This window comes from Arvicola amphibius, chromosome 5 (genome assembly GCF_903992535.2).
Source record: "Arvicola amphibius chromosome 5, mArvAmp1.2, whole genome shotgun sequence".
Taxonomy (NCBI): domain Eukaryota; kingdom Metazoa; phylum Chordata; class Mammalia; order Rodentia; family Cricetidae; genus Arvicola; species Arvicola amphibius.
The window spans coordinates 62,293,407-62,307,723 of NC_052051.1; the positions used below are offsets into that span (position 1 = coordinate 62,293,407).

General features: G+C 42.8%; 1 protein-coding gene and 1 non-coding gene across 2 annotated transcripts; one reads left to right on the top strand and one right to left on the bottom strand.

Moving 5' to 3' along the window:
* Positions 1-713: 713 nt before the first annotated feature.
* On the bottom strand, positions 714-10,759 carry LOC119814038 (transmembrane and coiled-coil domain-containing protein 5B-like). The gene is made up of 11 exons (XM_038329287.1): positions 10,725-10,759; positions 9,970-10,119; positions 9,552-9,669; positions 9,189-9,239; positions 8,137-8,205; positions 7,051-7,107; positions 6,501-6,560; positions 5,880-5,944; positions 2,027-2,102; positions 1,699-1,742; positions 714-912 (listed from the first exon to the last, which is right to left on the bottom strand). Exons 1-11 carry the CDS (start codon positions 10,757-10,759, stop codon positions 714-716), a joined length of 924 nt encoding a protein of 307 aa, XP_038185215.1.
* A 391-nt stretch (positions 10,760-11,150) lies between these two features.
* On the top strand, positions 11,151-11,283 carry LOC119815958. Its single transcript, XR_005285629.1, has one exon. It is a non-coding gene; the product is annotated as a small nucleolar RNA SNORA51 (small nucleolar RNA).
* The last annotated feature ends 3,034 nt before the right edge of the window (positions 11,284-14,317 follow it).

A 14,317-nucleotide genomic window follows, 5' to 3' on the forward strand; every position in this document is an offset into this window, starting at 1 on the left:
GTTCTAGGAGCTTTTGGTGGAAGGTGGGAATGGCCGTCTCCAGTTAAGAAGAAATTAGAGGGTAGGATTTGATAACAAAAATATTTGCTTAGCTGTATTTAAAAGTACACATTTTTATTTGGTTGTATTTGCAAGTATTTTATAAATTTTACTTCTATTAACACCTGAATTTGCTTTTTCGAATTATTTAAGAATGAGTAATTACCTATGTATAGGGAAAAGGTCATATTTGTCAGAACTCCACTGTTTTAAAATAGCACAAAGCACAAAGAGTTATAGGGAGAGAGTATTTATTAATGGAAGGCTTAAAGTCTTCCATGAAGTCTAGTTCCATGGATGCCCTCATGCATGCCTCCCTAAAGGACTGAGAATCTAGCAAGTTTACATGTGATTTTATTTTTTATTTAATAAAATGAAGCAGAAAGTGGAAGTCCCGGGGGAGTTTTTATTTTTGCTTTGTCTGAAGAGAACAGAGAATTTGTGACTACATAGAAAGGCCCCAGGATGCACAGACCAACACAGTGAACTCTGATCAAACGCATTCTGTATTCGCAGAGAGACACTCTAGGAGAGAATTAACATATAAAACTCAGTTGTCACGTAGATACCCTGAGTCATAGCCATTTTTATCCTGCCCCACATCACCAATGCAGGGCCACAGACCCCGCCCCTCCATTGGGGTTGCAATGTGAGGCCTGGCGGGTCGCCTGCCACTAGTGTGGTAGAACGTCTTCCACCTCTAGTGTAAGGAAGGGGAACAGTATGTCCCTCAGCCACTTCAACGTGCTTCTGCTCATCAGCATGGGCAGAGTGTCCACGAAGAAGTCCGGGTTTATATACTGCAGGTGGAAGATCATACAACCCAATATCCGAAGGAAGACCACGATCATGAAGAAGAGGTAGTGGAAGTGCCTGCAAAGAGAAACGCATCATGAACATCTGGGAACAGAACAACTTACCGTCAAGCAATGGGGAATGAACTTGTATATGGATGGTGAGTTGCTTCCTTTTGGCAAAACTGTCAGGGGTACTTAGGGGGTATGGGGTAGAGATGGTGAATGCAGATAACAGAAAGCCTGCAATTTAGTGGTCAAGTACTGAATATTTCCAAAGGAATAGATGACCTGGTACTCTACATGGGGCAGGTCTTTAGGAGCTTAACTGTAAAAGTTCAAGATTGTGAGCCCCATGGCCATGGTACTCTTTCTGTTTCCTATTGCAAGTAATTCTAGAAAACTGAAGGTAAGTCTCCTTATTTTAAAAAAAATTGAGAAAAGAAAAGACAGAATGCAAGTGATTTTCCTCCTATAATCTTAGCCCACAGTAAAACAGCAACGAAAGTTAATACACCCTGTCCTCTTTTTTTCCAAGAAGGTAACAAAGGTTTGGGATGCCAGCATCTGAAAAGCCAAAAGGGAGCACACTGGGGGGGTGGGAGGGCATAGAGGAATGGAAATGAAATGTAACCTACAGCTTTCATCCCGAGTTTCTCGGAAGGAGCCACTAATTCCTCTAGCTATTTAGAGCCACGCAAGTCTGCCGTCCTAACTCTGTAGATAGAAACTCTGCTCAGGGAACTCTGAGACTGCCTGACTCTCTGTCTGATGCCAATACTCATTCTTCTGGCCTGAATCAAGTCAACTGCACAGCAAATGTGGCCTGGACCAACTAGGTCAGGGGCACAATTCTGCCACTTACCTAACCAAAAACTTCCTCTTCTCTTTCTTAATGATGTTCTTCTCCTGTGGAAAGTAATAAACATGGTAACTATGTGTGGCCTGAATCTCAAAGAGAAGAGGCACCATGGGTGGGGGGGTGAGAGGGATGCTACAGGGAGAGACTTCACAGTTTGGTCGGCCATCTTTGTATTCTGGCTCCACCTTTTCCCAGGATGCCATGGTGTAATGCCAGGCAACAGAAACTCACTTTCTAGCTCTAGAAATTTTTAAAAGGAGGAGGGGTGTGAGAGAGTCCCAGGAAGAAGAAGGGCTAGGGAAAAACCCAAGCGTGGACAGGCAGGACTCACCATGTTGCTCTGAATGGTCTCTACCAGAGTTGCCCCAGGTTTCACTTTTTGGGAAGAGTCATTCTGGGCTTTGGACCTGCATTTAAAACAACACAAAAGATCAGAGCCAGTTATTTGAGACAAACCAAGGAACTGCTACAAGAGCGTTCCTAAGTCATGAAATACCTGTGACATGCTTGAAAAAGCATACGGCATTGGGAAACATGACTGATTCTTTTCCAATTATTTTCAAATTTAGCATACAATCTGATGGCTTTTTCTCGCACATGATTTATTATACTTTCTTCCAGTTTATTCCCCTTTCCACCTGACTTCTTGGTGACTCTTACTTCCTCTCTGATTGATTCCCTTTCTCCCCACAAGGGTCTCCAACTTCTGCCTTCAGGTCACATGTACCATTTTCTTTTTCTTTCTTTCTTTTTTTTGGCGGGGGGATAGTGAGGAGTGAACCAAAGACCTTACATGTTCTAGGCAAATACTGTACCACTAAGCAATATCCCAGCCCCATTCTGTCCTGGTCAGGGTTTCTATTGCTGTAATGACCAAAAGCAGCTTGAGGAATAAAATATGTCCACATCATTGATCGTTACTGAAAGAAGTCAAGACAGGAACTCCCACAGGGGAGGAGATGATGCTGAGGCCATAGAAGAGTACTGCTTACTGGCTTGCTCCTCTAGGCTTGTTCAGTCTGCTTTATTCTAGAACCCAGGACCACCAACCAAAGGATGGCACCACCCAAAATGGGCTGAGCCCTCTACCATCAGTCATTCATTAAGAAATTGCCCTAAGATTTGCCTAAAGCCTGATGTTATGGAGGTATCTTCTCATTTGGGTTCCCTCTTCTCCAATTACTCCGGCTTGTGTCAAGTTGATGTAAAACTAAGCAGCCTTTATTCCATTCTTAAGAGAAAGATAATCTGTACCTAAACTTGGCCTAAATCTCTGGTTGACTTTCAAACTGAACTTCTCAGAGCAGTTGGTGAGCATCCCTACTGAGGTTATAAGACCCGACTGGAAGCTGACTTGGTGGCACATGCCTTTAATCACAGAACTCAGGAGGCAGAGGCAGGCTGTTCTCTGTGAGTTCCAGGTCAGCCTGGTCTATAAGAGCTAGTTCCAGGACAGGCTCCAAAGCTACAAAGAAACCCTGTCTCGAAAAACAAACAAACAAACAAAACAAAAACAAAAACAAAAGACACAAATGTGAAGTATCACCAGAAACAGACTGTGTGGGTCTAACCTACCATAAAATGATATCCAGAAACTCCTGACGTCTGGATCTCTTTCTTTCTAGTGGCCTAAATTCTATTTTTTCCCTCCAAGTTTAAACTGCTCTATCCATACAATACACACAATGTTTGGCTTGACCTCAGGCCACAAGGCATCACATTGGGGGAAACAACTTCCTGCCATTCTCTTCAACTGCCAACCCTTCTCTAGCATCTGCCTGCTTTGCGTCTCTCCTCAAAGCCTTCTGGTCATTGTTAGTTTATTTGTTTTACTTACAGTTGTTTCCTGTTACAGAATTAATCCAGTAAGCTTATCCAGCACTTTCATGGGTATCTCCTCTTATAGTAATCAATCAGGGTGTAAAAGGAGAATTGGCACAGGTTTCTGGCTCTTCCATGATGAAGTGGTTTGTGTCAGACCAGCCCACTTCCAAAAGTAACTATAAAACTAGGCAAAATGCACCACTGACTCCATTGGAGACGGCAGTCAGGGGTCAAAGAGAAGCAAGCCCTCAAGTCAAGAGAAGCAGGCAGAGGAGCTCCTCTTCGCCGAGGCTCTCCTTGTGGTCCAAGCAGACAGTGACGACATCAACTGGCTGAGGAGACAGAGTGCAGAGGGCAAGGCTGTCAAAGCAAATATCTGAATGGGCTTCCCTGGTAATGTGGGAGCTGGTTCCTAGTGATCCGTGTGTAATCAAGGCTCAAAAATAACAGCAGCGCTAATGGATACAATTCAGTTTATCAAAGCCTATGCAGCTCTGCATTGTAGCAGTCATCAGCCATAAAACCAAATGAGCAGAACACTTACAATAGCAAACACTATCAGCGTGACTAAAGATGTATAAGAATACTACACAGAAAGACAATACACTAAAGGAGAGGTAAAGACAATTTAAATAAATGGATAAAGTTGGGACAACTGTTAGCTAGACATTAATTAACCTCTAAGTTTTATTCACAGATCCCAATAACTGCCATCTAAGGCTCAGTAAGTTGTTTTTTGATTTTTGTGCTTTTCTGGTAGAAATTGAAACTGACATAAAATATTTGTACTGAAGCTCATAGGTCCAAAGATAAGAGTGAGACCCCTGCAGGCTGCATCCACCCTATAACAAGGCTAACGAGAAAGCTGTGATAATTAAGACAGGTGAGTCTAGGTGAAAGGGCAGAGACACAGATTGGGTGTATAGAATAAAGCATGTAAAAACAGGCTCACAGGCGTAAGGTTTATCAACCGAGAAAACCACAAGGTGCCAGGGGAAACAGATCCTCTCTTTAAACTTATAAGTTTTAAACACGTGGAGGTTTAAAGACTGTGCAGGGATGGTTGGACACAGGAAGGACAGATTTCAGATGAGTACAAGTAAAAACAATAAATGTCTGGGGGAAATCCTGAGAACTGAGTTCAAGGCCTGAGGAAAACTATAAGCCAATAGGAATGGCACTTTACCCTGTGAGCCATTTTCCCACCCAGCATTCTTGTACTATTGTCATGGGTGAGGATATTGATACAAACACTAGAGAAAATTATTTCACCTAGTACAACTAAGATATGTGTACCCAATGACCCCTCAAAAATGGAAGGGTACATCTATCAAAAAGCATACACGAGGATTTTTTTTTTTTAGCAGATTTTAATATCCCAAAAGTTGAAGGCCGGGCGATGGTGGCGCACGCCTTTAATCCCAGCACTCGGGAGGCAGAGGCAGGTGGATCTCTGTGAGTTCGAGGCCAGCCTGGTCTACAGAGCTAGTTCCAGGATAGGCTCCAAAGCCACAGAGAAACCCTGTCTTGAAAAACCAATAATAATAATAATAATAATAATAATAATAATAATATCCCAAAAGTTGAAATAGCCAGTGTTCATCAGTGATAAATATTGAGTCATTTTCATATAATGGAATATTATAAAGAGCAGGTCACATGATGCAGCAGAGCTAAGCCTCAGTGAAAGCCAGACGCAGAGAATATAGAGTGAATTCTTAGAAAAATCCAGGCTAGAATTTTCAATGATGAGACTAGTAGTTGCCGTTGCAAGGGGTACGGATGGGGTAGAGGGTCTGAGGAACTGCTGGGGCTTATGATAGTCTATATAATAGAGATCTGAGTGGTACTAGTGTACCGATACATAGAAGAAACTAACAGCTATAGCTTTAAGATGTGTGCACCCTATTCATATTGTATAATATGCGATACAATTAAGAAGTATAAGCAAGAAGAAAGGGTGTCAAGCTCTGTGAACTACATCTACAGATTTCCGGTCACTCCATGGCATCAATACCCTAGGAAAGGTTGTGACACACACAGAAGCCAATAATATCTGTACCTTGCATGTAGCATCTCTTGGCTATGATTTTTCATCTCTGAATCTAGCTTGAGTAGTGTTGGGGATACTGTTCAACCAAGGATATAGGAAAAGAGCAGGTATCAAAACATTTCAGGTCCCAGTTACTGGGTAGGAGACCAGTCTGAATGCTACTGACTGTTCAGTCTGAGCAGATGCTGCCAGGGATGACCTTCTGTTGGCCCTTTACTCAGTGACACCAATTGTTCCAAAGCTCTGCCCTGCAGGGAACTGCCCGGGGCAGATCAATCCACCAGGGGGCGCTGTTTCCCAGACTTACATTTCTTTTTCAAGCAGCATCACTTCTTGTTCCTTCTCCATCTCCCTCAGAATTTCTTGGTATTTCTTCTCGTGGGGGGGAGGGGCATCATAAAGAGAATTTGTGTTTTTATTTCAAAGTCACTGACAGGAATCTCGCGCTAAAATGAATTCCTAACATTCCAAATACCTCTCACTTCAAGGTGCATAAAGTAAGGGGCATAAAAAAAATCAGAGGTATACTAGTGACAGGATGGGCTTCTAGAGCAAAAGTTCCTCTTGTAGGCCTTGCTTGTACTCCCAGATCTGACCTGGACTAACGAAGTTCCCAAAGCATGTAACCTAACTCCCTGAAGCCTCGGTGTCCTCCCAGAACTCCTCAGACTTACTAGACAAATGAGTTGAGGGAAATACTAAAATACGAAACCAATCAGTCAAAGAGCTTTGTATTAACAGGGTTCGGCACATTGTCTAAGAGCACTCATATTTGGTGGCCATTCTGTTGAATAAAAGGCATTTTCCCATGGCAGATGGAGCATAATAATAATAATAATAATAATAATAATAATAATGACAACAATAATGGTTTTCTCCTGACTCTGAGAGATCTGCCTCCATCCTGACTTCCCCAGTAACACTGTACCTTTATGTAGTGGGCTTGGTCTTCACAGAGCTCATGTACAGACTGGTAATCACTTTGCATCTAGAAAAAGAAGAAAGCAAATGAACCTCATGAGTTCAGTCAGTACCAAGTTTTGGCTGTTTCCCTGGGAACCTGCCTGGTACATTGGACATTTGGTCCGTTACTTAGCAACTCCTTACTTGAAGGGAAACAACCACCTCGCAAAAGGTGACCTCATCATTCAGGCATAAGGCCCAGTTTTGACTGGGGAAGGGGGGAAAACTTCGCCCATGTTGCCCTGTGCCTCTCTGGGACACAAGAGGGAATGCAATATGACTTTTAGATGTGAGATTCTACAAGATAGCTGGGCAGATGAGTGTTTTAAAAATGTTAAGGCTAGGATTTAATGAAAATGTTTTTTTCCACCTGTCTTGTGAGTCAGAAATTCACTTGCCAGGTTTTCCTGTTCCACCCTTCCCATACCCGCAAAGCTTTCTAAGACCCTCGGGCTTTCTCTCGTGCTTATGCCCTAGGTAGACACTCAGTGGAAAAGGCGCTGATCTAATCAAACCTTGGCTATTTCCTTCTCTTGTTGTGCACAGGACTTGGTTGACTTTCGTAGTTTCACCTAGGGAAGATGGTAGCAGCAGAAAGTGAGCAACATTGCTTTGTGCAAGGACAACACAAAGTAGCAGAAAGCAAACTCTGAGTGGCTATGGTGTACTGAGGACAAATGACATTGAAGCGAGGATATGGCCATTACCCGTTCTGTAGATGAGAAAACAAAGGCAAAGATAAGCTATATGCACAACCACGTCTCAGAATGGCAGATCTGACATTTAAGCCTCGGTGGGCAGACTCTCCAGTGAGTCTGGCCATTCTCCTTCCTCCTACTGACCAAAGCCCAACAGCCCTTTTCTCCCGCTCTTTCAGGATGGTGCATGCAAGCTGTCTAAATCACAGAAGGGTCATAGGAGATAGCCCACTTTTTCAGAGGAAAGGAAAGAATTGGGGCTTTTGACAGTGGGCTCAGCCAAATGGCACACCTGCCCCCTAAAACTGCAGGGTAAGTAAGTTTTGCCCCCAATTTGAGTTCATTCCATTTGCCCACTTAACAAATACCACTGGACATCTGCTATGTGCTAAAATGTTCTAGACATTGGGGTGCAAACGATATAGTTTTACAAACTAATATTCTCGGTTGCTACAGTTTCTAGTAGAGGAAAAAGCAGAATTAAATTTGAAAATAAGACGTACTCAATGAGCCACAGCTTGGCGAACCTTATAAGATCATTGATACATCCTTATATAACTGTGAAAACTAGCATTTTTTTTCCTACTTGAATGTCTGTATTTGTGTTGTCCTCATTTAGTTATAAACTTCTTCAGGGAAGACCCCAGTACATTTTTGGAAGGTGTTTCATTAACTGATGAGATGTCTGAGCCATTCCCTTCACCTGAAGGCAAGGTAGGCCCCTCTGCTTCTAGCATGCGCAGGAATGTAAAGATGCCCCATGGTAATAAAGGAAGTCAGCTCTTCTCTAAGGCACAAATGGACATGCCTAACCCACACCTGGGAGTGACTATGGAAACAGTCTCCCAGAACCCAGGACTGAAATATGTGTCACAATTTCCCCCAGTGTGCTATTCTACTCACCTTCAATTCTGCTATTTTCTTTTTCAGGGTTTCTGGATCAGGGCTAGGATTCTTAAGTTCTGTTGAAATCTGAAACATCATTCCAATAACTGAACTGATCAAGGCAAACAGATGAGCTAGGATAAAGTCAGACTGGGGTCTTAGCTAGCAGACCAGTGTAGGTACCAGTTTGGGTACTGAAGCATCTTAGGCGGAAACATGTCTCCTTAACCCTGTGGAAGCTACCTAACTCCATACTAAGTGGGCAGACTCGTATTATTTTAAATTCATATTTATTTGTAGTTGTGCATGTGTTTGTGTGTGCATGTGTGTGTAGGTATGTGCACGAGAGTGCAACTGTCTTTGGCATCCAGAAGGGGATGTCAAATCTCTTGGAGCTTGACATAGAAGTGGTTGTGAACCACTTGACCTTGGCATTGGGAACAGAACTCAGGCTCTCTGCCAGAGTATGTGCTTTTAACCACTAAGCCCTGAGTGGACATCCTTTTCTGTCCCCAAGACCATCATAGCTCCTCAGCGAGGAGCGGGGAATGGACACAGTAGTAGGAGCGGGGGAGGAGTGGTAAAAAACATCATTCGCTTTGCAGTTTGTTCTTCTCCCCGTGACCTGCCCTGAACAGAGGACAAAGGCTGGTGTATTGGTGTCTGTTTAAAGTCTCTGAAGGTGATCGGGGTGTGAGCACAGAAATTTTACTGCCTTCTCCTTGTTTTTCTGACTAGAGAGTTTAGGACAATAACAACTCTATTGGGATTCTTTAGAAATCAGTCACATTTCAAGGGTGGACTCTGAGTGTCTGAAAATTTTCTTCATTTGTGTGAGGTATACCACTTATATTTTATATGGTTACATATAATTAATAAAGATATGTATATATATATACATATACATACACACACACATATATGTATATATATATATATATATATATAGTGTATATCTGACTATCCTCCCAGAACACACCTCTTATATCTCCTGCCCATTCCACCAGCCTTTTTTTGTAATGACAATGGTGTAGGAAATGGGGTACTTACACCCTGGGGTATCTCCTTACCCTATCCTGAAGTTGCTTGATTTTCTCACTTAGGGTCTTATTCTTTTTCTCCTGTAGGAAGAAGGAAATTAAGAAAGCAAACAGATTCTGCTCTCAACCTTTTCTCTTACCAAGGCAACATAAATATAATATGTAGGGATCAATGGGTCAAGGTAAATGAAAAAGTACACCCTGGTCCAAAATGGGGCATCTGGGAGAGAGCCAAGGTCTTGTCCCCATGCCTAGCACCTCTGCCATAGCACTCGCCCAAGCAGCTGTGACTTCTGTAGCCACAGAGGCAGAGCCTATGTGGAGCCTCTTGGGAAGAGAAAAGAAGGATGAGCACAGAAGCCATCTGGGGGTCTCTTTTAGAAATCTTCTCACCAGCTTTGCTGTCTCCAGCTCCAGGTCCTTCAGGGCGTTCTCCTTCTGTAATGCGATCTCATTGAACTCATCTGTCTCTGGGACTCTCTCAATGGACAAAGCAATTTCTCTTTCAAGACTGAAAAAAAAAAACCAGTTAACTCAGGTATGGCTCAGTTCTTAGGAAGCTGCTGCCAAAACCACACCACCACCATCTTGGGTTGACAGTTGCAATAAAATGTCAACTAAATGAAAAAAATCGAATGCGAAGATCTGTACCAAAGCCTTTTGAGGGCATCACAGTTCGTGTTTCAGGATTTAAATAACACGCTGAGTTTTCCACGAGGGAAGTGACCTCCCCACAGCACCCCCCTCCACTTCCCTCTAACCTATGGACATGACTTGAGGGGCTTCACCTTCACCAAGGGCAAAGCCTGACCTTTGAATAGATTTCTCTTTCTTTTGAATCTTTCTGAGAAGAATCTGATTGGCCTCGTCCAGCCGCTGCAGATCCTTTTCAAGGTTCAAGTTCAGGTAGTTGAGGTGCTGTTTCGTGGCTTCTAAAGTTGGTATTTCTGTTATCCCATGCCTATAGAAAAGTGCCTTCAGAACTGAACTCGGATCAACACCCCCTCACTCTTCAGTCTCCTGCTGTTTATGTGCCTAGTTAATTCATAATAAATCAATTTCTAAGTGTGTATGTATGTCGTGTCACATTTAATTTTAAATATTACAAGTGATACTAGAATGCAAATATTTTGTGAGCAAAAGGAAAAACCACACACACACACACACACCCACACCCACGTGTTGTACTCTAACTTGTTCCCTTCCAAAACTTTTACACGAAGAATATGGAATCGTAGCAACACCTATAAGGCATTTACAGATTAGAAAACGAAAGAAATTTCTTAAGTCTTTTGTCACAAACTTGAATACTTTGTTTGGTCTGTCAGAAGCCTCCGGTGGGAGGAAATAAGGGAAGGGACTAGATCTTTCCCCTACATCAGGCTGGGAGACTGGGTAGCTTTTTGCAGAAAGTCCCACCATGTCAGATTGATGAAGGGAAAATGGAACTGAAATTTCTACTCAGACTCTCTCAGGCTTGAGGAGGAACATCCTTCACAACTGTGGTCTGGATTACAGGAACCTTCTAGAGCAGCTGTCCTCCTGGCTCACTATTGTATTACTTACCCATCATCCAATGGGTTTTGTCCAATGTCTTCCATCATTGGCTTCCTAGATGTGAATACAGACATCTGTCACACAAATGAAGGTCCAACTATCCAGCATGTCATTACCCAGAAAGGAGCTGGCGAAAATCGGACACTCTTTGGGCAAGACAGAGTCAAGTTGTAGCCTTCTGTATGCTCTCACTTTTCCAGACTCAGGTTCAACATTTTACACAAACTAAATTTCGGAAAACTAGATCATAGCTTGATTCTGAGATCTCAGAATCAATCACGTTGGATGTAGAAATCTTTTAAATTCCTTCTATTCTGATCCTTTCCCTTTCTTGCCTGGTAGGCAAAAATTTCAGGGACAGTGATAGACTCATGTATGCCTATTGACAAATAAAAAAAATTTCTAACTCAAATCCCAAGGAAAACAGAATAAACAGGCCTCCTTGTGCTTACCACAGGCTGTGTTCTTGCACTGGCTGTATAGAAAGAGGAGGCATAATAAAGCCACCCCATGTACACCTCAGCCCAGGCCACTGTGCCTGGTCTGTATTGTGAATGGGGAGACATGGAAAAAAAAAAGAATAAACAAAACCCCAAACAAAACAAAACAAAGAATGGAGAGATCAGCTGCCTGGTTTCTATTAGCTTATTACTAAATGCCCTTCTCCCCTCACATTCCACCTTTGCTTTGAAGCTCTTCATTTTAAACACACTTTGAAGTTTCCACCTTTCCTTTCCTTTAATCATTTCTTCTCCATTTTCCTTTTCCTTCAGAAATCTCTCCACCCACAAGAAATCCCAAGCTGTGCTACTACCTTTTTAAACACAACTTTCTGTTTTCAACAGAGAGTTCTTCTGTTCCAAGCAGATTCTCTTTCCAGCTAGATGCCGGGACTGTCACTCAAGGGGTTGCCTTGCTGACTGAGTCTCCACCTCTAACTGAGCTGGTTACTCTGGCTGGGTGGGGCAGCATGTCATAGTGGGATAGTGACATCGTCTTGTCATGCCAGTAGCAAAGTGAGAGAGTCCAGCACTTCAGGGCAGTTTGGGTGCCTTATGAAACCAGACTAGGTCCTAGAGCACAAGTCTGGGCACAGCTCAAACATCTTCTGCTCTATGGAACACAGTCATATCCCAAATCTCTAGAGACAGTAGTGGTTATGATCACTCTCATCTCTCTTCCAAGATCTCCGTGGGGCACGTTCACAAGTTATTGCTGTTAAACTCAAATGTGCATCTCCATTGAGTTAGTCGAAGGGTATGAGGTGGGAAAGTCAGATAGTATGCCAGAAGAATCTGAATGGTGTCTGATCCTTTGCTCTTACCACATGGGGCTTTTGGAACTATAAAACTTATCCTCCCTCCCCCAAACTGGTCCTCTAGCTCATGGGGAAAGAAGAGTGAGATGTTCGTATGGTGGCAGAAATACAAGAAAATGAGAAGGCAAAACAGGCAGGGAAAAAGAGGAGAGTTCTGTCCAGAGCCCCAACTCTTCTGTGTACTCCTGTAGAATTTCCTCTTTATCATTTTTTGAGGTCTTAAATTATTGCAAGAGTAGATGGAGTTTAACAAACATATCAGTGTCACCTTGGCAAACATCCTAGGAGTCTTCTCTAGACTAAGACAGACAGGATACAGAAATGTAGAAATATCAATAGAGTATAAGCTAGGCATGCTCCTGCAAACCAAGTCCCACCTATGCTGTTCTCCACGATCAAAGAAAACCTATTAGAGACATACTGTAGCAACTTACAGGCCTCGGAAAGGTCTGTGACATCACTCTGGCCAGAAAGATGCCCCTCACACAGTGGCCTCTGTAACCCCTCCAGTCAGCTCACACACTACTACGTGGGCATGCTCCCAGACGCCAAACAACCAGTCCCAGCAGAATGAAGCCCTTCACTCCGTTCTCCTGTTTTGTCATTTTGCATTATTTTCAGCCTGGTTTCCATCCTACAGTTAGGCCAAAGGCTGGCCCCTTGAGTGTGTTTTTTAAACATTCATTTTTCTATCCCTGCCTAGGTGGGCTTCAGGGTTCTGTTCAGACAAAATTCAACATGGTAGGAACATTTTAAGAAGAAATGGATGAATAAATGAGTTATATCATTCCTGTTATCTAAAACAGAAGAACATGATTCTTTGGCGCCTTCTCCTAACACACCTGAGACAGGCTCTCCCATACAGCCACATGAGTACACGCCCCTTACGGATAGTGTGTCATGGCAGAATCCTCACTGCACAGCCACATCTTCTAGGCACCAGTGGCTGACAAGCTGTAATGGAAATATTTTTTCCCACTACCCTGCATCTTCTCTTTAAGGACACTACACATTCACATTCTCTATGAAACCTTCCATAAGGCATCATTCTTAGCTCATTACCTCAAAGAAATCATATATATTTTGTGTGAAAACAATTTTTTTTTTTAGAAACCAAGAAGCTCAAAGCCACACATGAAGCTCCAAATGTTTACTGCTGTGCTTCATTCTCTCCTCTCTGAGATCTGGGGATTGAATTTAAGTTTTCATGCGTGTTATACAAATGCCCTTAAATGTCGAGTCATCTTGAAGATCTCTCTATTTAGATGGTACGCAAGGACGAGAAGATGCTTCCTGTCTTTTGTGACGATTAAGGGGTGTGACAGCTACCGCAGTAGATAATATAGTGAGATGAAACGACTGTGCTCCAGAGGATGGGGTATAGACCCATTTACTCCTGTCCCATTTGGACTTTGTCCACTTGATACAAACCTAGACAATAAAAGAATCTCAACTGAGAAAACTCCTCTGTCCGAGGCTGCACATAGGCAACTCTGTAAGGCATTTTCTTGATTAATGATTGATATGGGAAGGCTCACTCTATTGTGAATGATGTCACCCCTGGGCAGGTGCCCCTGGGTTGCATAAGAAAACAGATAGAGCAAGCCATGAGGAACAAGCCAGTACGCTGTGTTCTTCCGCAGTTTCTGTTTCCGTTTCTACCTCCAGGTTCCTGTGCTGAGTTTCCCCTCCGATTTTCCTTCAAAGACTATAACTATAAGATAAAAGAAATACTTTCCTCTCCAAGATGTGGTTAGTCATGATGTTTATCACAGCACTAGAACCCTATGACTACTTAGGAGCTAACTTGGGCAGAAAAACAAAATGGGACTTTTATTGATAGAAACAGGAATTTGCAGGTTGGAGAGATAACTTAGTTATTAATAAAGTGATTGCAGCACCAGCACGATGACCCATGCTCCTAACTCTCTCATACATATAAAAAGCAGGGTGTGTCTGCTTGCACCTATAATCCCAGCGCCAGGAATATTTACCTTTAGAGCTGGCTAGCTGGTCTCACTGAACCAGTAAGTTCAATGCTCAGCTTCAGACCATTTCTCAAAACGTAAGATGAACAGCAATAATGGAAGACACCTAACAGGGAACTCTGGCCTCCACATACACACACATTAAATGTCCATGAGAATGACTGCTGGGCAGTATGGTAAATATATAATTGGTTTTTGAAACTCCCTGAGTACTTTCAAATGGCAGCATCGTTTTACACTTCCATCACCAAATGCATCCCAGCTCCATTTCTTCAACATCACCACTAGCATTTGGT

Coding starts and splice junctions, on each gene's coding strand:
- LOC119814038 (XM_038329287.1), bottom strand. CDS start 10,759: ATGGAAGACATTGGACAAAACCCATTGGATGATGG. Junction 10,120..10,724: donor CAAAACCCATTGGATGATGG/GTAAGTAATACA, acceptor ACTTTTCTATAG/GCATGGGATAACAGAAATAC. Junction 5,945..6,500: donor ACCAAGCCCACTACATAAAG/GTACAGTGTTAC, acceptor CCCCACGAGAAG/AAATACCAAGAAATTCTGAG.